The 22,821-nt window shown below is 45.7% G+C and overlaps 1 protein-coding gene across 1 annotated transcript; it reads right to left on the minus strand.

Annotated features, from left to right (window-relative positions):
* Positions 1–24: 24 nt before the first annotated feature.
* LOC102205494 (collagen alpha-1(XVII) chain-like) lies at positions 25–21,511 on the minus strand. Its single transcript, XM_013915172.1, has 56 exons — positions 21,421–21,511; positions 18,492–18,577; positions 18,318–18,388; positions 18,083–18,124; positions 16,251–16,691; positions 15,084–15,131; positions 14,947–15,000; positions 14,791–14,838; positions 14,562–14,705; positions 14,123–14,212; positions 13,176–13,250; positions 13,011–13,085; positions 12,839–12,877; positions 12,570–12,728; positions 12,351–12,422; positions 12,232–12,276; positions 10,627–10,758; positions 10,251–10,541; positions 10,117–10,167; positions 10,012–10,038; positions 9,910–9,936; positions 9,770–9,832; positions 9,578–9,682; positions 9,439–9,501; positions 9,278–9,313; positions 9,134–9,187; positions 8,450–8,521; positions 7,827–7,889; positions 7,675–7,746; positions 7,525–7,551; positions 7,404–7,439; positions 7,092–7,127; positions 6,883–6,999; positions 6,744–6,797; positions 6,560–6,652; positions 6,421–6,471; positions 6,239–6,301; positions 6,092–6,151; positions 5,964–5,990; positions 5,839–5,889; positions 5,665–5,727; positions 5,479–5,517; positions 4,853–4,969; positions 3,807–3,938; positions 3,628–3,723; positions 3,403–3,528; positions 3,241–3,324; positions 2,930–3,076; positions 2,700–2,840; positions 2,410–2,544; positions 2,191–2,328; positions 1,565–1,711; positions 1,349–1,483; positions 1,194–1,274; positions 1,041–1,094; positions 25–229 (listed from the first exon to the last, which is right to left on the minus strand). Exons 3-56 carry the CDS (start codon positions 18,373–18,375, stop codon positions 180–182), a joined length of 4,746 nt encoding a protein of 1,581 aa, XP_013770626.1. The 5' UTR covers positions 18,376–18,388; positions 18,492–18,577; positions 21,421–21,511; the 3' UTR covers positions 25–179.
* Positions 21,512–22,821: the final 1,310 nt, after the last annotated feature.

Here is a 22,821-nt window from a genome sequence, read left to right on the forward strand (position 1 = left end):
CAAACTCCAAAAAACATAAAATACTTGGTCTGATGAGTAAAAAATGAAATGGTAACGTCACCACTGAACACCGTCACAGATGACATGATTCAACACGACGTCCCTGATTTCATGTGTTTCATGTTCAAAACACATTTACAGTTAAAACACCAGCGAAACTACTTTCAGCAGCTCAGGCGTCAAACACCAGCATTCCTCTTCCTCCTTTTACTCGTCACTGCGAATTCTCCTGAAACAGCAGAAAACCTTCAGTTAAGTCACTGACAGAAAATCGTTCCCACAAAAACATTTCAGTCAAAATTCTGCGTTTTTCACAGACTGTGGAAAGAAAAACAAACAGTTCTGGGTCTGAAAAAGGAATTGGTGTAGAGGTTTAGACATCTGCTTGTCTAGCAAAAGGTCGCTGGCGTTATTCCAGCAGGAGACACAAATGCCTTCGAGGTTGAGTCAGGAAAGTCTGCTGACTCAAACATGAAGCGTGTTGAGCCTGCATTCTCTCAAACGACCAGCAGGGGCCGACTCGTCTAGCTGCAAACAATCAGCCTCCAGAGAAGAAAAGTTCAGCTACCACTGAAATGCCAAATAAGCAGCATTAAAAAGCATGTTTGTGGCTTTTTGTTATGTTAGAGTACCAACCAGTGGCTGATGAAGGCTATGCTGAACATTTACAAACAGCTTATTGCTGCAGAAGCAAAGGTTCGCAGTAACGACTGCATTCAGTGGACATTGTTACCAGTTTGACAGTTTGTTACCCCGAGGACATTTCAAGTCCCGCCCTTTCTCAGACTCCTCCCTCACTGACAGCCGTCAGCTCGAGGCTTCATATCAGGGCTTTACTGCATTACCATGCTGCCTACGTCCTGTTTGCTCACTTTGATGAGCTGTTTAGTTGAGTTTAAGAGAAGTGAGCACTTTGCCAGTTTTGGTGAAGTAGCTACAGAAATGTCAACAACATCAGAAGAGTCTGGATGGATGAACAGCACAACAGGCCAGAGGAAAACCTTTAACTGTTCTTTTAAACTCCCACGAGCAACACTGACCTCTGTCCCCTTTTGGGCCTCTGTAAACGTCATGTCCAGGAAGGCCTCGCTCACCTGTGTCCACACACACAAAAAACACATCTTAAGATTATAAACCGATGCGTTAAATGTTCTGACACTACCAATGAAGTCCACGATTTCCTTTTACTGCACCTCTCTCTCCTTTCAGTCCTGGAAATCCCCTCTCCCCCTTCTGGCCTGGTCTCCCAGGTGGTCCCACGATGGCTCCATGAGCTGTGGAGAACACACTCGGTGGTTAAAACACATCCACATTCTGCTGTACCATGCTGCTGCTATATGTCCTTTACTTTTTATATATTCCACTAAATCAGAAACGTTGGTGTCAGAACCAAACAGTCTGCTGTATCCTGGTGGACCCGGAGGTCCCGGTGGCCCCGGGGGTCCCTGGATGACACGTTCAGTGTCACGGAGGAGACCACGAGCTGCGACCGAGAAGAAGAGAAGTGTTAACCAGCAGTCCTTTCAGACGTGCTTTACTTTGGCCCGATAGTACAGTCACTCACATTTGATGTATTCCACCAGATCTGTGGCGTTTCCATGGGAATGAAGCCGGTGGCTGTATCCTGGATGACCTGGGGGTCCTGGGGGCCCTGGAGGGCCTTGAAAGACATGTCTGTACTCCCTCATAATGTCCTGCACTACACCATGAGCTGCAGATCAAAGGAAACAGGGTGATACAAATGTCACGATTTAAGAGTGTTTAGCATTGTTTATTTAAAAAACGTCCAGCAGGGGGCAGCACCTCTGGATACAAAACAAAGTCTCACACATTAAACTAGCATCTTATAGCTTCAACACAAGAGTCCACAAATCCACCAGTAGTATCACAGTGGACACACCATTGTTTATGGGCTGTCTGTATCTCCCGAGGTAGAGCAGCTCATCTACCAATCAAGTTGGTGATTTGATCCCAGTCTGCATGCCAAATATCCGTGGGAATGATATTAACCCCATGTTGCTCTCTGATGCATCCATTAGAGTGTGAATGTTAGATATAAGTGTTGTATTAAGTACTTTGAGTGATCAGAGTAGAAAAAAGTATATAAGAACAGTCCATTTACCATTTTATATACATAACCGTGCACTTCAGCGTCAGTTATAAAGGAAACCAAAGGTCAGGTTGACTTACATTTTAAGTATTCCACCACATCCATGACATTTTGTTGGGAACTAACCAATCGGGCCTCTCCAGGCATTCCTGGAGGTCCTGGAGGTCCTTGAACCACGCGCTCAGAGTGGCTCATGGCATCATGGAGCAGACCGTGGGCTGCATGATTTAAGAAAATGTGTTTAAACAGATTCAGTCTGAAGTCAATCATATTTTTTATAAAGCGTGACGGCCACCTACATTTGATGTAATCAGTTACTTTGAGAGCCATACTGGAGTAGTCGTCAGGCAAACCTGGCTCTCCCTTGTGTCCTGGGGGTCCAGGAGGACCTGGTGGACCAGGAATTCCAAACATGGCAGCACTCGCATCATCACCTGGAGGAAAACACAGCACAGTCTAAGTTCATTAAACTGTAGCCTCTTCTCTACCCACGATTCTCTGTAACAGCTGTCACCATCTATTCCCCACAAAGACATAGAACCGAAGAATATCTGGATTTTAAATGGGCGAAGCATTGCTTTAAACTCACTCTTGGCATATTCTTGTAGTTCAGCTTTGAGTGTGTCTCTGTTGAGATGGTCAGCAAAAGTAACCAACCCACTGATTGGTCCAGGGGGTCCCTCAGGTCCAGGGGGTCCGGGTGGGCCTGGAGGACCTTTGAAAGCAACATCTGTAGGAGGGCAGTGGAGAAGAGGACCAACAGTGAGACGCAGTTTCTCTCTTTGAGAAGGTGGAGTGAACGATTTCTGTCAAACTCACTTTGCAGGTAGTCACGAATGTCTGAGCTGATGTATTTAAAAAATCCAGGTGGTCCAGGTGGACCTTCCGGGCCAGGTGGACCTTGTGAGCCAGGGATACCCGGGGGACCAGGAGGCCCCTGAGGGCCAACTAAAGTTTGATACCCATCTAGTTGGATAATATATTTATTGGATTAATAATGGTACTAAATCACGGTGAACTTGAGGTATCTTAAAGTCGACCCACTCAGCTGGGTTCTGGCTGTGGGTCAACATTGTTTCACCCAGACCAAACCATCTGGTCTAACTGCAGAGATGTGTGATGCTTCTTACCTGGTAAAAAGTTTCCAGGAAAACCAGGAGCTCCAGGTGGTCCGGGAGGTCCAGGAGGTCCAGGGACAGCAAGCGCCTCCCTCTCTGCAGAGAGACCAGGATTATAGTCAGACACAACAGAGGACCTTTTTGGTAGGTCACCTGTAAGACTATCACACCTACCAGACATCAAACTCAGGACCCGTTCAGCCACCTCCTGTGTGTTAAAGCTGTAGCTGCCATAGCCTGGAGCTCCTGGAGGTCCCTGTGGACCCGGAGGACCAGCAATGTATCGCCTCACGTCCTCTCCTGGAAACAAATGATAGGATTCATCACTTTTAGATTCTCATGAAACAATTTAGAATTTCTTTCATTGTAGCAGATGTTGCCTGTGTAGCAGAGACTTACTCTGTAAGAGGCTGATAATGTCACTGAGAGAGACGGAGCCAGGTGGACCCGGAGGACCAGGAGGGCCTGGGGTCCCGTCATAACCTCTGCCTGAACCTGAAACAGCAACAGTTACGGACCTTCACTCACACGTCTTGTGTACCATCCTGTGGAGCATTATCATGTGTGATTGACCATACTGTGGATGTAGGCCATGACTCTGCTGGCGACATCATCAACCAGCCCGTCTACTGCATGTCCAGGTGTGCCTGGTGCCCCCGGAGGCCCAGGAGGCCCAGGAGGTCCAACGAGGTACTCTCTGATGCCACCACCTGATGTCAAAGCACATTTATTCAACATTTTTATCCATATGTAGATACCAAGTTGAAATACCAGGTTCAAACATAGTTGCAAGCAGCGACAAAGTAGAATGAAAGCTACAAGCAGCCATGCAGTTCAGCAGGGCGCCATGTCCAAAGCGAGGCTGAAGCACCTTTTGCTTTTCGCAGCACCTCCCAGTGTTCAGGTGATGCTCATGAGGGGCGACAAGTCCAAGATCGTGGATTGGAAAATATTTAAACTCAAGGAATAACAAAGTGGACACATGACAACTAACTGACAGCTGGTAGTACAACTTTTCATATCTTGGTCTTTAAAGAATTATTTTTTAATTATTGCCGCATCCTTTTTAGTTGCACGATGTTTTGTGCCATCTTAAAATGTGATTCAAGTATATGTACCAAATTGGAATTTGACAAATACTTCCAATTTTCCCAACTTTGTGGCTGATTTATGTTAGCTGTGATGGATGAGGACATTAAAAAATGAAAAATCTAAACCCTAACATCTGCGAGGCTTGGCCCGAAGATCATCTATCCCAGTTTTATCCCAGCTGTGACCTTTGAATTTTTCTTTAATCCCGAATTTCATTTCATTGGATGCTTTAAAATCAACACGATCCAAGGATTCCAAGTTTCGTCATTTGTATAAAGCAGTTCAAAATTACATGCATAAACACAAGTCCAATTCTAGCCCATAGGTGGCGCTGGAGTGCTTGAGGCGCAGATGTGAAGCTTGGTGGAAAAAAAACAAAAAAACAAAATCAGGAACTTTTTGCCAAATTTGTTAATGTTTTAGTGTCTGCCATGGACTCCAGGGGGAGCTTCAAAGAAGAAGAATTTGATGGAGATGTATAAGAAAAGGGAGAAGCAGCGTGCCTGCGCAGCTTTGCCAGTGCACAGCTTACTCTTAAGGAATTCTGCAATGCACGGGGTCAAACCAAGTGATCCCGATCCAGGACAATCTCTTCCAGGTGGACCGGGCGGTCCAGGTAGGCCTGGGGGGCAAGGATTGAGCAAGCTACCTGGTGCGATAACACGAATTCCCAGAATGTCATTTACATGCAGACAATGAGCTCAAATATCAGTTTAAAAATATTTGCTAATGACAAGAACATCCACATCTTCAAACGCTGGCCGAGCAGTGACACCGACTTCTACACAGCCACAAGTTGTATAGTGTGCTGAACACTTTACAACCAGAGGAGTCGCCCCCTGTTGGTTGTTCAAAGGAAAGCATGTTTGAAACAGTTTAAGTAACATTTCTAATAATCTAACACTGTCAAACTCACACTGGGAAGGCTTTAAAGAAAGAAAAAGGATCAAACTAGATACAGAGCAACTAATGCCCGAGGGTTCGGAAAATTTGGGTTTGGTGTGCTAGCAGCTAATCAGGCAGAGACGAATAGGCTGTAAATGAAGGCTTTCCTTTAATTATTCTACACCACCCTGGGACAAATTACTTCCAATAATGTAAAACTGTGAGACTTTGAAGATACATCACAGATATAGCACATGTAAGGGATGACTTTACCTGCGGAGACTCCTGGAGGTCCTGGATCTCCCGTATCACCTGTGAAAGGAAACATAAATCAAATTAAAGTAAATTAGAGCCTTTTCTGAGTTGGAAGCACACGGACAGAAAGAAGAACCAATGTGCAAACATAAAAAGATAATGATATCGGAAAGCTCAATAAGCTCAGAAATGATTTGAATTTACCTTTAGGTCCCGGTGGCCCGTCTGGACCTGGTGGACCTTGAGTTCCAGGCTGACCTGGGAAACCTGCAATGAAAACCATTCATATCCAATCATAGCTCGACTATTTGTTACTGACCCCAGAAATACCTCAGGGGCACCTGAACACATTGAGACAGTAAAAGGTTCCTGACATACCAACACCTGGGTCTCCAGGGCTTCCTGGAAGGCCTGGTTGTCCTGGTTCACCTGGAAGAGCCACCATTACATTTAGACTGTCTGTGAAAACCTGGAGTTTCTAAAGTACGACGCAGTTTCCTCACCTTGGTACCCTTGTGGTCCTGGGTCACCTAAGACGAAAGAATTATAGAAAACATTCAAACTTCAACACTGGCCAGTTAATTTTCAAAAATGTTCAATCGTCAATATTCATCTGGTCCTCTGCACCTACCCTGTGACCCTTTCTGCCCCGGGGGTCCTGGAGGTCCGGGTGGTCCAGCAAAGAAGGTTTCTGAGATACAAAGTAAAGTGCACCAAATGCCATGCAAAGACACCAGAGGACAGTGTGTTTGTGTGAAATTAGTTTTCTTTTACCAACCTGATGTCGGCACAAAGCTCCCAGGTGCTCCTTTCTCGCCTGGAGGTCCAGGTTCGCCGATACCTGTGAGGACACAGATCGGTTTAAGATGGAGAAAAATATTCTGATGCTGCCAAAATCATCTTTTATGCTGATCATCTATTTATTTATCTTTGTGTCCGTGGAGAAGAATACTTATTTACCTGGCTCTCCAGGAGGACCTCTGGGTCCTGGGGGACCCTCTTTAGACTCACCTGAATGAAAGTAACATTTGCATAATCGCGAGTTTAATTTAAGCCACAATGTTTGACATATTTGTGTTACATATAGCTCTAAACGTACCAGGAGGACCCTGAGGACCCTGAGGACCAGGTACTCCAGGAGGTCCTGGAGGTCCTTGTGGACCACGAGATCCAACCACTGAGGAAGTGTCTGCTAGGTAAGAAAACACCGAGGACGTGTTAATATAATATGTTTTTGCTGAAACCAGTAGTGGACTTGGTGAAACTAAAGCTGTACCGCTCACCTGGCTCCCCCTTCTGCCCCCTCTCTCCCTTTTCTCCTCGCTCTCCCTTAGATCCTAAATGATTTTATCACAGGAAAAAGTCAGTCCACATTTTTATTCCATCCCAGATGCTTCGCATTGGACAAGATGGCAGATTTACCTGGTTGTCCTGGGATACCAGCAGGTCCAATTGGACCCGACAGACCAGGTGATCCAGCAGGACCTGGAGGTCCAGCTGGTCCTGGAGGTCCAGGGATGGCCACAGTATCAGAGCCAACTACACAAAAAGATAAACCAAAACCAAGTAAAGCTTTTCAAGCCCAAAAATGAACGACATGTAGCGAGTGTAACAAATCCTGCTGTTCTTACCTGGAGAAACGACTTTACCAGGTGTTCCTGGTTCACCTGAAACACAGCGTTAGGCTTCATCAAGCACCTATGCAGTCTAGACATATATCAACGCCTCCACCAGCTTTTAAGAAAACCACTCTTTAGTGTTTCATACATTTTATTTATTAATGTCTTTGAGTTTTTAGGGGAACTTTGGCTCCAGTTTTGTTCATCAGCGAGGCCTCACATGCTTTAAGGTTAAGAGCTCCAGACCTTCTGCCCTGTTGGTCCAAACTTTTTTCATTTTCATAGGAAATAAATAAACTGACTACAAAGAAAAGACGACCTCACCTTTACCACCAGGCTGGCCTGGGATTCCTGCAATACCTGAACAACAGATCACAAAAGCAAAACATGATCATTTAAATATGTACATTTGAATCTGTACCTTAGTTTTTGTATATTATCATACCTGGGGGTCCCTGCAGCCCAGGGGGGCCTGAGGAAAAAAGTGTTATTGTAAGGCGTGAGAGAGGTTTTTATCTCAGGTTAGTCAGATAACATTAAACCGAACATGTAACCAGTAGCAGCAGAGGACTTTTGGTGGACAGGCATTTGATACCTGGGGGACCGGCATCTCCAGGAACTCCAGGTGGTCCTCTGGCACCAGGAAGTCCTACTGAACCTGGGTCACCTACAGTTTATACACAGATGTTTTATACCATTTACAACACTGTGTTCTGTAGTTATTCAGTGTTTGTCCAAACTTCTCACCTGCAATTCCTTTAGATCCCTTTAATCCTGGAGGTCCTTGAGGTCCAGGCTGTCCGGGTTCACCTAAAAATAAAGGGTTGAGGTTTGAAGATGACATTTTCAAGTCTCACTAGTTATTTCTTGCTTCGTCTTGTAATAGAATAACCTCAACCCAACGTACATATGTACTGCTAGCCTGCATTGGCTGACAACGTGGCGCGTCCTTACACACTTTTGGTAACTTTTAGCTCTACAAGCCAAACATGGCGAAATATCAGCATTCAAAATGACTGTATTTCAGTTATTCTTAAAGATGCAGAGTGAATCTGGGAGGGGCTAAAATCTAAAACTAAACTGCCCCCTTCTGCCGACAGAGTCTTTTTACCCTTTAGCTGTAAAAGGTTGATGGGATTGTCAGCCTGCCAGCAGGCGGGCATTGTGGAAACCAGAGTTTGTGAACATCCTGGTGACCTTGACCTCAAGGTCAGAGGTCAATGTGTCTGATAATCTCGTAGGATTTTCAAATATTTAATATTAGTTATGTGCTGGTGGCCACAGCAGAGAGGCCATGCGAGTGAACTCTTCATGTGCAACAGAAGGACTGCGTGGCCTGTTGTGGATCACAGACGTGTGCTGAGACACACCTGCCGGTCCACGTGGTCCCCTCTCTCCGTGGTCTCCTTTGATTCCCGGCAGCCCAGGTGTTCCTCGCTCCCCTGCGTCACAGACAGTGGAGAAAGGTGGGGTGATCAGAGAGTTATCCAAAGTGGATAAAAGCTTATCCGTTCAGCAACTCAGTGCATTTAGGTACATGGCATGGACATGGTTGAGATGAGCTGCTGAAGATCAAACGGAGCACCAGAAGTGAGGAAAAAAGGGGATTCGAGTGATTTGGATCATGCCAGGGCTGATTGATAGGAAGGCACCAACTCAGAGAACTGCTCGTTAAAACTGAGCTATGCATGAACGCGCAACAATCCTATCAAAGCTTCAGGCTGCTGGTGGTGATGTAGCCGTGTGGGGATATTTTCTGGGCACCTTAGTACCAGCTGAGCTCGCCACAGTGTAGCTGAGTATTGTTACTGAGCCTTTATGACCATAGCACCTGCATGGTGCTATCACCTTAACATGGACCAATATGTTAGTGAGACAAAGGATTTAAGCAGCAAAACAGAGTCCAGCCAGGTATGAGCAAGGTGTATCTAATAAAGTGGCCACTGAATGTACACATGGTCTATGGATTTTCGGTAATATTGTCACAACACACTTAGAAGTGTCAGCATCCCAGTTTATACACAAGACTAAAAAACCGAAGAGAAAGCGTCTACCTTTGGTTCCTGGAAGCCCCGCCTCCCCCTGGAATCCCTTTGATCCAGGAGCACCTGGATACATTTTGACAGATTTAATGAAGAAAAGACCGTTGGTCGATACAAATCAACACTTTTAATATAGATGTGAAACTGAGTCTTTACCAGGACTTCCTGCGGCACCCGGCTCTCCTGTGGCACCTAAAGCAGACAAGAAAAACATGCTTGTAGCTGCTAATTAGCATTTAACCTAAAACCTGCTAAATAACATTTTGATTCTTTGAATCTAAACTAATCTGGTCTGATCATCACAAGCTTAACTTTACCTTTTGGACCTGCAGGTCCAGCAATACCAGCGGGACCCGGTCGTCCTGGCTCACCCTGGAATCCTTTCAAAGCCAAAATACAATCAGTAAATCCTCTCATGCATTTAGCTCGCTGACTTACTTGTGTATAGTTTCAAACCTCTGTCTCCTTTGGCTCCAAAGCCAGGTGATCCAGGTTCTCCTCGAGGGCCCACCGGTCCTTCCCGACCCCTCTGACCTTGCGGTCCCTCAGCACCTGGTTCACCTGGGCAAAGAAGAGGAGGAGTCAGGGCTTTTTTTCCTTTTAGTGTTGTCTTTACAAAAGTTATTAAATATTAATTATTAAATATACCTGCACTTCCTTTTGGTCCCCTTAGTCCTTCCAAACCTGGGTGCCCGATCTGCCCAGGAAGACCTAAAGCAGTCAGACATCAAAGAAGAAGTTTGTCGGCTCACCGGGGAGGAAACAAACACATTAGTTCTGAGGCTTACCTGGAGGGCCAGACGTTCCTATATCACCTGCAACAAAACAAGTGTCAGCAGCTAGTTCCACATATTACACCGTTATTATGTGTAGCTAGAAGTACTCCTCACCTTTTTGTCCTAATGGCCCTGGGTCACCTGTAATACAGAGGCCAAGACGATAAATACAAACAAAACACGAATTTCTAAACGATTTTCAAATGATTTCAAACATACCTTTAGGGCCCGGCTCTCCTCTCTCTCCTTTCAGTGAGTATGCCAGAGTTTCTAAACCCAAATAAAGTTTTCAGTATTTGTTAAATGTCCAGAAATGGTTGAAGACAGCTGATCGGTGCGTTACATTTTCACACCTCTTACAGATCCTGAGCGGAGCTCATCCCTGACCAGCTGCTGTATGAGTCTTTCCAGGCTGGCCCTGTCCTGGACCAGGCTGTTTCCCGTGCCTCCGCCTTTGCCAGCACCATCCAGGTTGAGCCCGTTGTCGGAGTCAATGAGGGTGGAAGCAGCGTTCTTCTCGATGTATGTGGATTCCACCCGCTCGGAGATTTTGTTGCCAGAAGACGTCAAGTGACTGACTGACGCAGATCTGGTGATGGCTTCCAGAACGTCCACGCGGCCTTTCAGGCGTCTGACTTCTTCACCTGTGAGACAAGACGCAGGCTGGCAGGTAAACCTGTGCAGATCACTCTCACAGACCCCTGTGATGGTGAAGTCTTTCCATCTTACCCAAAGCAATGAGTCCAAAAAGGACACTGAAGAGAAGCAACAGGCTGAGCAGGAGGCCCAGGAGCCACTGCCACCAGCTGCAGCAGGAGCACAAGCCAAAACTGGACTGTTTCATGTCTTTTATATGGATGTCTGAGAAATAAACAGATTCATGTTGTTTAGTCATATTGGATCTATTTTTACATACAAGATAGAAATAAATCTGCATTCTTCTTTAATGGCCAGCAGGGGGCGACTGTTGCAAAAATGAGTCAGATTTTTACAAAAGTCCGGTTTCGTGATTTCAATTCAAATCAGTTTTATTTATACAGAAAGAAATCACAACAACAGTCGCCTCAAGGTGCTTTTATTGTAAGGCAGACCCTACAATCATACCATCATGCAGCCCCGATCAAAAGTTTAAGATCGTAACAAGGTTCCAAGTAGAGCTTCAACGTTCAACAAGAAGAAATGAGAGAGAGAAAAAACTTTTTTTCTAGCCATTTATTGAAAACAGCGTTTAACCCCTTAGCAGTCCTACAAATTTACAATTAGTCCCCTAAACCATCCAATGTACCGTGGGCGGTACGTCCGACTGCTAACAGGTTAAACTGAAACAGGCTGTTTTACACCTGTAAAACCTGTAAACCCCCCAAAACAGAAATCAAACATGAACTCAGTCATGAGCAGCTCCACTGTTATTGATGATCACCTCAAACATTCGTTGTGGCTTCTTGATTCAAGCGTTTCCATGAGGTGAGGGGGAACAGACGGCTGCACAAACACATCTACTGTCTGGAGCTGTTGTCCATTTCTGTAAACTTCCCCTGCCATCCATCCTGAAAGTTCTCAGTTGGATTTAGATCAGAGGAACACGCAGGATGGTCCAAGAGAGTGATGTTATTCTCCTGTGGGCACCGTGACCCTGCGCCTGCAGTTCAACAACCCGACCATGTTCTCAAAGCTAACGTTTGTTTGGCTTTGCCATCAGAACGTCACGGCAGTGTGACTACCTGACCGAAAATGACAATGAATCCACATTTTGCAACAGCCTGTTTCAGTTTAAGCATTATTTTCAATAAATCGCTCAGAAAATGTTTTGCGTCACTCCCATTTCTTCTTGTTGGATGTTGAAGCTCCACCTGGAACCTTGTTAAGATCCAGCCGTGCAAAATATGATTTTTCTCATTTTTCAAGTGGTCCCCGCTGGCGACAGCGGGAAGGAAAAACTCCCTTTTAACAGGAAGAAACCTCAACCAGGCTCAGGGAGGGGCGGGGCCATCTGCTGCGACCGTTTGAGGTGAGGGGATGAAGACAGGACAAAGGTTTGCTCACATGTGATTCCTGAGAGTCTGAGAGCCTGCAGGCTTCACTGTTCAGCTCAAGAGGCTGCTGCTCACGACGTTAAAGCTGCTGTTTAGTTGATACGATTTTTCCTTTTGGTTTATTTATTAAAACAAAATTAATCAACTTCAGATGGCCTAGGAGACTCCACACAGACCCAGGCTAGCAGTTCCCAGTGCACATGTAAAGTGTTTCGCTTTGTAGCGATGTGTGGGTAACATCACACCCTAAATATGTCAGAATATCTAAATCTGCAGGAGTTCATTAAGACTGTTAACATACCTGCATAGGTGGCTTTGTCTTTAGTCCCAGCTTTCAGGGTCGAAGCTACGGCAGAAACAGAGATGACATTAACAAGTGCAAACCAGGCGTGTAACCTGTGTGACAGTTATCCGGCCTACATTCTGTTGCTCTGTCCACTGTGCTGAAGGATTTCAGTTTCTCAGTCTTCAGGGTGTCATCAGAGAACAAAGCTGCAACACATCAATGACACCTGATCAAGAAGCAGATCTTCAGGACCATTAAAGTAATAATATATCTACAAGAGTTAAACACAGCTGTGCTCTAGACCTTCAAATTTAACTCCAAATAATAAAGCTCAGATTTTCAGTTTGTGTTACCGGGTAAACTGGCAGGTGCAGCAGACATGAACTGCTTCCCGGTGTCTTTGGCCACGACGAGCCGCTCTGTCGGCTTGATTGGAGCGTTCTCCTTCTCCGTGAGCACAAACTTAAAGTCTTTCCCCGAGGCCTCGTCACCGGTGGGGCTGCTGGGTCTCACTGTCAGACACAGACAGCGACACATTCGTGTCAGTGATGACCTGTGCCTAACTAAACATCTTAAATCTTTTTCACAGCCAGCAGCTGGAGCGTTATCTTCATGTCCTCACCTGTGCTCGTTCCAGACACGTTCTTCTGCACGCCGTAAACTGTGAGGAGACAGGAACACGTCCTCATTAAACAGGGAGAGGACAAAGCTGTGAGCTAATGTGTGCGGGTGCTTTTTAGTGTCACGTCTAGGAGGTGAAGTGGGACAGACTGGACAAAGGATCAGTGCTTCACCTATGTGTGTGTTGGCTGCAGTGGGAGAAAAGGCAGTGGGAGTGGTCAGGTTATTCTGCACGCCGTACACTGGAGCTGAAACAGAGTCAAACAGCGTCGTTATCCGGTGACAGCGTGAAGCTCAGCATTGAACGCTGCGCTGTGACACGGCAGGAAAAGGCTCACCGGAGCTGCCGTTCTGCGCCGGAGACGGGCCGCCGCTCACAGACGGAGAGCCGAGTGTCAGGTTGTTCTGAGCTCCTGTACGTGACAGAACAGCCTCGTTAGTCTTATCATCATTATCTGCCACCGACGGCAAAGAAAAGGCTTCAGAGGCCTGCACGGGTCTACAGCAGAAACATGCAGTGCAGGGCGATCTGAGGGAGAACGTCACAGGACTTGTTACTGCCAGAGGAAACGATGATACCTCCGTTCATCTACAGCAGGGACACGCATGCAGCATGTAACATATGCAGTGTTTTAATGCCCAGCAGCTTTATCTATCCATGTTTTCAGTAAACAAAGGTTTACAAAGGGTTGCTGTGGCTTATTTTTCCCTTTGTTGTCTTTGTTTCCTTGCATCACATTATTGTGGTTAAAATCATCTTCATCATCTTCCTTTATAGGTCCGTAAAGTCTTCAGCGTTTTCTTTTTGTTTGAGGTGAATTTAAAATGACGTCTCTGAATATGTTCAATATTTAAGACGATTTTATATTAAAACATTTATAAAATAAAAACAAGCTTTTATAGATTTTTCTTTGCAGAAACTGCCGCACGGTTCGTTTATAAACAGTGTTTTTATTAAAGGAAACAAAGTTTTCTGTTTGAATGGTGAAAGTTTTCGTCTTTCTTCACCAAAGTAAACAAACTTTTCTCTCTGCTGCTGTGCTACAAACACAGATCAGATCTGAAGCTTACGTTGAACTTTGCGACCTGTCTGCATCACCACGGTAACGAGCTGATCTGGAGCAGGATTTTGAAATTGTGCGGATTCATGTTTATTTTTATTTACTGTTGCTGAAGGAAAACAGCAGAGGATCCATACAGAGCGTGAAGCAGAAAGGTTGGCTAACAAACAAAGTTCGCGACCTCCATCCTCTCTGAGGCAAACACAAACCCTCCTGTCACCGACCTGGCTGGTAGAGGCTGCTCAGGTTGTTGTGGTTGGGGTTGTACATGTAGCTGCTCACAGACGAGCCACTCCACAGGCTGCCGTACTGATCTAAGAGGGAAGAAAGAGGAGATATTCATCCACTCACCACCTCCTCACATGGCAGACATGTTTGGGCCTAACTGGGCCTCCTTTCAGCCCTCATTGCTCGGTCGCAGCTCTGACAAAGGTTGCATGGACTCGATGTAATCTCGATGTCACACCTGACAAATATAAGCTGGACCTGTTGGTTGAGTCCAGCAATTAGATGCATCCTGGATCAATCCTCTCAATCCAGGATGGTTGCTGCCCGTCTACAGCTTGTGTGTAGAGGTGGGCAACTCCTGAGGTCCACCTCTGCATCATCTCAGAGTTTAAATTGCTACACGAGTGACATGTGAGGCCTTTAAAGTGACCGAACCTGCACCGGAGCTGTCAGGCAGGGTCCTCGGGTCCACGCTGGCCTTCTTGGGGATGGGCAGCGTGTTGTTAGGGGACTGGGTGGGGCTGATGCCGGTGGAGCGGTTTCCTCTCAGCAGGCGCTTCACGTCGTCCAGCTCCGTCCCTGAAGCACAGGAACCGGTGCATTTGGACCAAACTGATGAATGAATGCTTTAAGGTCTGGATGTGTGATGGAGGGCGGTACTCACAGCTTCCTGTAGGAGAAGCGCTCTGCAGCCGGACTCTGATCTCACTCTCTGAAAGCAACCCGAACTAATCAGTTGACCTTTAACCTGATACCTTTAGATTAAAACAAAACGGTGCCGTGCTTCATTTTTATTGATCATGTGGTTTCAGCGTGTCACCTCGGCTCTGAGCTCTCCCTCTAGTGACAGAAGTGGATGGTGCGCTTGAACTTCCTGTAAAAACACAACGTCCAAAAATCTGTTATAGTGCACGTGTAAACTCCAGCTTTTAATCTGAAATTCAAGCATAAACTCACCATAATCCTTCCTGTTGTACTCTGGAGAGGAGTTTGGACTCGAGCTCTCTGAAACATAAAATTAAAGAACTAATTATTAGAAAGCTGGACCTCCTGTTCCACAGGGGGCGCTATCGAGACGTCCAGCATGAACGAGAACCTGAAGAGTCCAAACACAGATATTTTACATTCTTTTGTTTTCCAGGAAATGTCCATCATGGTTCAGTAGACGTGTTTAAGACAATAGTTGAAGCTCAGTTTCTTCTTTACAGTTTGAGCTGATGTAAACCCGTTTCTGTGAGTGAAGGTCATCGCAGCAGCCCGAGCAGCAGAGGGAGCTGCATCACCACAACCAGCCGTGGAAGCTTCTGCTGGGCTTTAACTACAACTATGAATACAGAAACACCGACACTGCAGTTCCTCAAATGGCCACTTGAGGCCTCCGGTCTCGATGGAGGTTCCAGGTTTCCGAACAAGCTTAGAGGTTCAGTTTTTTTACCTCTAACATCTGGATACTGACGTGCTAATCGATGTCTGGTCGACTTCAGCTGCATCTTTTTAATCTAACTGATGCAATAACATCTAAATATACTCACTTCATGCTTGCAGTGAACAAAATGCTCTGCCAATGACTTATTTCAGCTGGACAAACAATTAATATGTTCACGAAGATAAAATAAAAAGTCTTCGGAGCTTAAAGAGAAAGTGACCGGACGTCTTTGAGTTTGTTGAAGATGTTTCACCTCTAACACGAGAAGCTCGTTCGGTTAGAATAAATGTGATAGTTTGATTCTTTCTAGTAGATGATGTAAACAATTATTTTAGCTGTTTAGCTTCATTGACTCGAGGATTAGCCTGCCAGCGCCCCCTGCTGCAACTCAGACCAAACTGCAGCCAGTTAATGTGTGAAGGTTGAACCTTCGATGATTCAGGCTGTTTATGACTTCAGCTGATTTCTGTGATTTTTTATTAAAAAACATTAATTTCATTAAAGTGATTTAACATGTTTACTACGACTCGTCATGTTTTCTACAGGAACTGGTCGATTCCTGAAAAATGTCTGCTTTTACTTTTTTGGCGCTGATTGTAATTTGCTGGTTCTGATTCCATAATTAAGCATCTTATTTTTTCACGTATCTCAGTAACATAAAGCTGGCTTATTACTGCTTATTGACCTTTGACCCTCACCGTCAAAGGCCTCTGACAGCGCTGCAGCCATGGTGGTGATGCTCTTCCTCTCCTTTGAAGCAGGTGAAGAAGTGAACACGGAGGAGGAGGAGGAGCCCCTCTTCGCCTCCCCTGATCTTCCTGAGCTGTAGCCGGGTTTGTTCACGGTGGAAACTGTCACAGCGCCCAAACCTCCGTCCCTTTTCGCCCCCTCTCTGCCACCGCTTCCTGCACTGTAGGACATGTTTGAGGAGCCGGCAGCAGCCCTGAACTCGTCACCCGACCCCGACGCCTCCCTAACCTCTGAAACCAGAGACCCTCCGCCTGAAGATGCAGCAGAGGAAGCTCCTACAGAGGTGGTGCTGATTCCCTCGCTGGATGTGGTCGCTCCAGAGCCTCCTGGTGCAGCTCCACCACCTGACCCACTGACACCCAGTGATGGACCACCTGAAGGCAAAGAGACTGCAGACAAACAGCTTAGTTAAAACCAAATGAATATTTTTCCTTCTTTAATCTTTGTTTTTCTTGTCATCGGTTCAGTAATTTATCAAACTGTCTGCCTGCCGCGACCGAGCCAGGCGAGAACTGCAAGACCGAACTGGCAGAGTTCATATTTGACCTTTAATTTAAAAAAAGAAGAAAAGTAACAACATTCCTCAGATGATCCTCCGCTTGCCTCTCTGTGTCTCAGCATGCTTTATGACTGTGAGCCCTGCAGCCTCAGGTGTGACTTATGCCAGGCACACAGCAGGTGCTGCCCACAGTCGTCTTTATTTCTATTATAAATGATAAGCTGTCAGCTGCCAGCTAGGAACCACACGAGACAGACACACAGCGGCATCACTCTCAGGACAGAGCAGGTGCCAGTTATGAAGACCTGTCATCTGAACACCTTTCAGGTCTTTCTTTAGTTTCACAGCTCGCAGTCGTGCTGCTGTGGTTCAGCTTCATGTTCTTCATTTCAACGCATCGCCAGAAAACACTGAAGAGAGCAAAGTGAAGCGTTTAGCTTCAGCAGCACAACGCTGACGTGGCAGCAGCTACACATGCTCTGTTCTGCAGGTACGACTCCAAGAACAAACATGATGATTCCCGAGGCTCAGGTTTGGATTTGGATGAGTCGAGAGCTTCTGTGTTGGCACCTGTGGTGCAATGAGAGGATCCAACCTTGCCAGACGTTCAAGTTTATCCTTCAGCTGGATGATCTTTGAACGTTAAAGATGTGGTTGTAAATTTCTGTCTCCTAAATCTTCAGTCTGGTTCAGTTCCAGCGAGCCTCCTGTGGGCTTCTGTCACAGGGCTCCGGTTTAAAACCCACGTGAGCCGCGCAAATCTTGTTCACTGAAAGTCTGAAAAGTTGATTTTGGTGAACCGAACAAACTTTCTGTGGTTTCCTGGATGACTGAGCATCGACACACTGACCGAGAGCTGGCTCTCCTTTGTCATGGATTTCTGTAAACCTGGTTTTGTTGATTTGTGGCCACTTGGACAGAAACGAGACAACAAACAACATTTAGTTTCTTCATAGGAAGTTTTTGATTTAACACTTTCACATGTTCAAGTTTCCACTGCAAAAATAAAGGAAAACGATGATGAATGTGCTGAAGCAAAGAGTGGATACTGACTCAAAACCAATAAAAACATGTAACGATGATAAATGTGTGATAACTACAGGATACAAATGTTTTTCTTACTCGTTTGTCTCCAAGTGGAGAGAAAAATGATTCCGAAAACAACTTTATTCCTGTAACCTAATGATGATTAATGTGTTTGATGTGATTTGTTTCGTCTCATGAATAATGACTCTGGAGTTTGATTGATATCCACATGAAAGTAAAAACATCTAAACTTACTTGGCGTTGTCAGTCGAACAGTCTTTGGTGGTTTTCTGAAGACTGTGAAGAAATATTTAGTCGTTAATACGTCGTCTCGGATGCTCTCACAGGATTTTCCACCATGTTTCCCAAACTCCTGACAGCCTTTAACGTGCATTCACATTCAGTCCAAACATGATTTATTCTCAGCTGTGATTCGATTAAACCGAGTTTCTTTTAACCAACATTTCAGAACAAACCTCTCCGGTCTTACCTTTGTTTACGGCGCCTCCGCCTGAGCCGACCGTCCTCTCCGCCGTCGACCTGTCCATCCAACGCTAACTGCTGCAACAACACACATGCTGCTGCAGTCAGTCCACAACAAAGCAGCTCTCGTATTGTGTGAGAGATGAAAGAGCGCGACTCGTAAAAAGCCTGATTTTCTTACAGTGAAGTGGACTACAGTGTTGCACGCCCGAGGCCGTGTTTGCACACCGATATGTCTCTGAGCTCGTGTTTCTCTCCTTTGTGTCTCTGGTGGAAAAAGCTCTTTAGAATGATTGAAAGCTCTGCAGAAAGGACGCAGCTCTTTGTTCTCCTGATAAATGTGGCTTTGCTTTTAACAGATGGGACGAATGTAGAAAAACAATCCTCAACAAAACTGAAGCAGGTCTGAGGTTTTACTGGTGAACTGGGAGGTGGCATCAAAGGTTTTCCAACAGTCCAACAAATGGACTGAAAACACCTGAATTCTCCTCAACTGAAATGATTTAAAGGCTTCCAGCATCAATGCTGAAAACAAACCACTGTGGCCCATCTGTCATCTGATGGAGGGAGAAGAACCGAGGACTGAGGCAAAAGTTCAAAGTTTACAGAAACCACAAAGGAAGGCACAGGGATGAGACTCTTCATACAGAGAAAAGAAGGGAGGGAGCTCGGAGAAGAGCCGTGAGACAAACAGTCAGGGAACCAAAGACAGGAAGTTGACTCGAGGAAGAGCGACTACTAAGACAGGAAGTGAAACCTGGAGGACACAATCCCAGACAGCATCATCAAAACTAAAGCATAACCTCACTGAGGACCAGAGACGCGTTACTGTAATCCGATTACTTTTTTCAAGTAACTTGACCAACAGTGCTGAGGACTCAGGACTGCGAGTCAGTGTGTCATGTTTAAGAGATGTTCACTGAAGTTAAAGACGGGTCGGGCTGTACTTTTACACGACGGCGCCCTGAGTCAGCGTAACCTTGGAGACGAGTGCAGAGAGCCTTTAACCTCCTAAGACCCGAACTCTTCCATGCATGCATTTTTAATTTCTCTTCATCAGACTGGGACCTGATGAAGAGGATTTCAGGCCCTTGTAGAGCAAAATGTAGTATTTGATGTGATGTCCACATATGTGGACGCCAGGTCCTAGGAGGGGACGCCACCTCACGTGACACGGAGGCACACATACAGCCCACTGTGACCTTCAGTGGGTCAGACTGGGGAAAATCCACTTCCCGTCAGTGTAAAGTAGGTTATCTGCACATTTAGTCCCCAAGATATCACAATACAAGAAAAGGAAGGGCCAACAGTATGTCTCAGTTTTTATTCTGCTTCGCGAACAAGTCCAGAATTCCTTCTTTACGTGTCTTGATGCTGCTCAGACATCCAGGTGAGGAAACGCCAGAAAGTCGATTCTGTTCATCTCAACGTAACCAAGTCAAAGCTGAAGGAGTGACTGAGCTGAGTGAACAAATGTCTCTCTCAGTGAAAACGTCCAGATGAACAGAGTCGCCTTCCTGGCCGTCGTCCTTCACGTTTCCAAAGCCAACTTTGTGACAGTTTAAATAAAGGTCACACGGAGCTGCTGCGCCCTGCTGTGGAACAAAGTGGTATTACAGAAAAGTCCAGCCTTTGTTTATCTCTTCTATACGCCAACATAAAGTCATTGTTTCTTCAGGTTTTTAAAACACAAGTATTAACAGCTTTAAAAACGTTTTTAAAGCACCTCATATTCATCCTGTGAGTTTCCAAACATTTAAAAATACTCCGACTGTGTCGGGACGTTCACACGATCACACGTAGGAAACTCTGGCTCATTTGAAGAGAAGCAGAATCAACATGTACGACCTTTATATACCTTTTAAAATAATCCACTTTGGTTGCTTCCTTGTTCTTCTGAACCCACATTTTTAAAATCTCCAGGTTCTGACATTAAACCCTAAACTGAATTATGAAGCACCACTGATAGTTTTTTCTTCCCAATCTTGAAAAGTAAACATTGAAGGTTTTATTAGAATAAAACATATTTAGAGACGGTCTATTAGGAACACCTGGACTGATAAACTCCTCACTGCTGCGATTTTTTTATCATCAACTCAAAAACATCTTTAAATTCAGGCCCAAAACAAACAAACTCTGTGGGTCAGAGATGCTCGGAGAACTTTGAGTTTTAGAGCTTTTAAAGGACATTTTAACTTCTGCCTATCTGAAAATAACATCCTTAGCAGCCTCGTCACTGAGATCGCGCTGTCAGCTTTCATTCTCTGGTTGTGTCTGACCATTAAAACTTATTTGGCTTCATTTAGGAAACGACAGAGTTCAGGATGAAACAAACGCTTTCACAGCAGTCACCCTGCAAAGACAGCATCTGATACCCTCATGGCACCGACACCTCACTTCCTCGTAGGCCTTAAAGGAGGACAAGTTAAAAAATGGTGCCCTCAAGTGTTTTTGTCACCAATGCCAAAACCTGGTGCCTCCAGCTCAGCTGATGTGTGAAGCTGATTGGAAAACAATGTTTCAGTGACGCCAGAGAAAGTGACGGGCTGGTCCGAACAGGAGCTTCTGTAAACGGCTGCTGGATGTCTGAGTGCTGCTCAGCCCTCTCAGCAGCAGCCTTCTGCAAACCCAGACCAACATGATGCTAAACCGCTGGACCGGAGGGAGATGTTTCCACTGCTTCAGATGACTTGGCATCGTTTTGGAAATAAATGATCCTGATATAACAGGAGAATCTATTAACGGGGCAGAGTGTGACTCACACTCCCCCCAAAACCTCCTGCAAAGGCTGCACATGTGTCCACACGACACAAACACACGAGATTCAAACCTGCTCATAACAAGAGCCTGGTTACACTTGGACAGTGATGCCACATGAACACATGAAACCCTTCAAACACTACATGTATTTAAACATTGTACTTCTTCTTGTTTTTGTAACACACAGAGGGTCTGAGCTTCCCTCAAACATTCACTAAAGTTTAAAAAGTTGTTTTTCACTTTCTAACAAACCTTACAGCTTAAAAAGAATATTTCCGTCACAGGCTGCTACTCTGATCAGGAACACACAGGTCAACCAGCAGCTTTACCCACACCAGCCTCAGTCTCACCTGAAATGAAGCTTTACTTTACCTCTCAGCTCGTTTGCGCTAAACCAGTGCGTCTCATCCTCCTCAGCACAAATAAAGAAGACGTGGAGTCCAGGTGCTGAAGGGGAGCGATGTGCATGCATGCGTGTGTCTGGAGAGTTTATGTATTAGCTTTGTGTGACTCACAGCTTCATCCGACAAGTTCCAACAAAGTCAAACGTGCTTTCATTTCAGCGCCTGACAGCCCGCCGGGGGCGACGGGAATCAAAGTTTTACACACTCGCATGAATGCAGCGAGAGCCGCTCAACAACATGCTGCACAAATACTACGAGCGCACTGACTTACAGCTGCGATTAAACCTGTTTGTGGCGAACAGACTGAAAGTTTTTATGTTGGATTAAATAAAACAAACTCACTGAAATGCGTCATTAAAAACGACAGCAGGAAACTTTGTGCACAGAAAAAGTGCTAAAAACTGCACAGCAGGTAAACATGCGCAGATCTTCTCGGTATAAGTGCTCGTGCACGTGTTTACGTGCTCGTGCAGCGGGCCTTACAGCTGCAGTGAAGCCTCCCGACTCTTTTTACTCTCAGTGAAGCAGAGAAACGCAGCTCACAACATGATCTCCACCAGTTCACACCAGGAATTAAGAGAAACGTTCACGCACTTTTCATTTTTGTGTATATGCTTGTAGGCCACTTTATTAGGTACACCTTGCTGGTACCAGGTCGGACCCTCTTTGAAAAGCCTCTTCAGTCCTTCGTGGCACAAACTCACTGAGTGCTGCAAACATTCCTCTGACACGCTGATCCATGTTGACATGATACCATCACACAGATATAAATGATGTGAAGCTGTCGTTCCACCTCTGTGGACTGTGGAGGCCGTCTGAGCGCAGCAAACTCATCGTGAGGTTCCAGAAACCGTCTGAGGTGCTGTGAGATGTGTGCGCCGTCCTGGAAGCAGCCAGCAGAGGATGCTACACCGTGGCCACGGTCAGCAACAACACTCGGGTAGGTCGTGCTGTTAAAACGATGCTCAGGAGGTGCTGAAGGGCCCAAAGTGTGCCAGCGAAAGATCCATCCCATGAAACACCACCAACTCATGTTGTTCACACCAGATTCTGACCCGAACGTCTGAATCTCACAGGAGAGATGAAGACTCCTCCCACCAGGTGGTTTTCAAATCTCTTGTTTCTGTTGTCAGACCCAAAAGCACCGAGTGGCCGGAAACGAAATCATTCACATAAATGACTCCAGACTCTCTCTCCTCAGACACGAGTCTGAGTCGAAACCAGTAAACGTCCTGCAGTAAGTCTAATCGGCCACTAGATGGAGGAATAAACACCAGACTGGGTAAAATATTTTGGACGCCTCCTCCATGAGTTCAGCCTTTTTGACTAAATCAACAACCAGCTGTT

This window comes from Pundamilia nyererei, unplaced genomic scaffold (assembly GCF_000239375.1).
Source record: "Pundamilia nyererei isolate P.nyererei 1_Seehausen unplaced genomic scaffold, PunNye1.0 scaffold00263, whole genome shotgun sequence".
Classification (NCBI taxonomy): Eukaryota; Metazoa; Chordata; class Actinopteri; order Cichliformes; family Cichlidae; genus Pundamilia; species Pundamilia nyererei.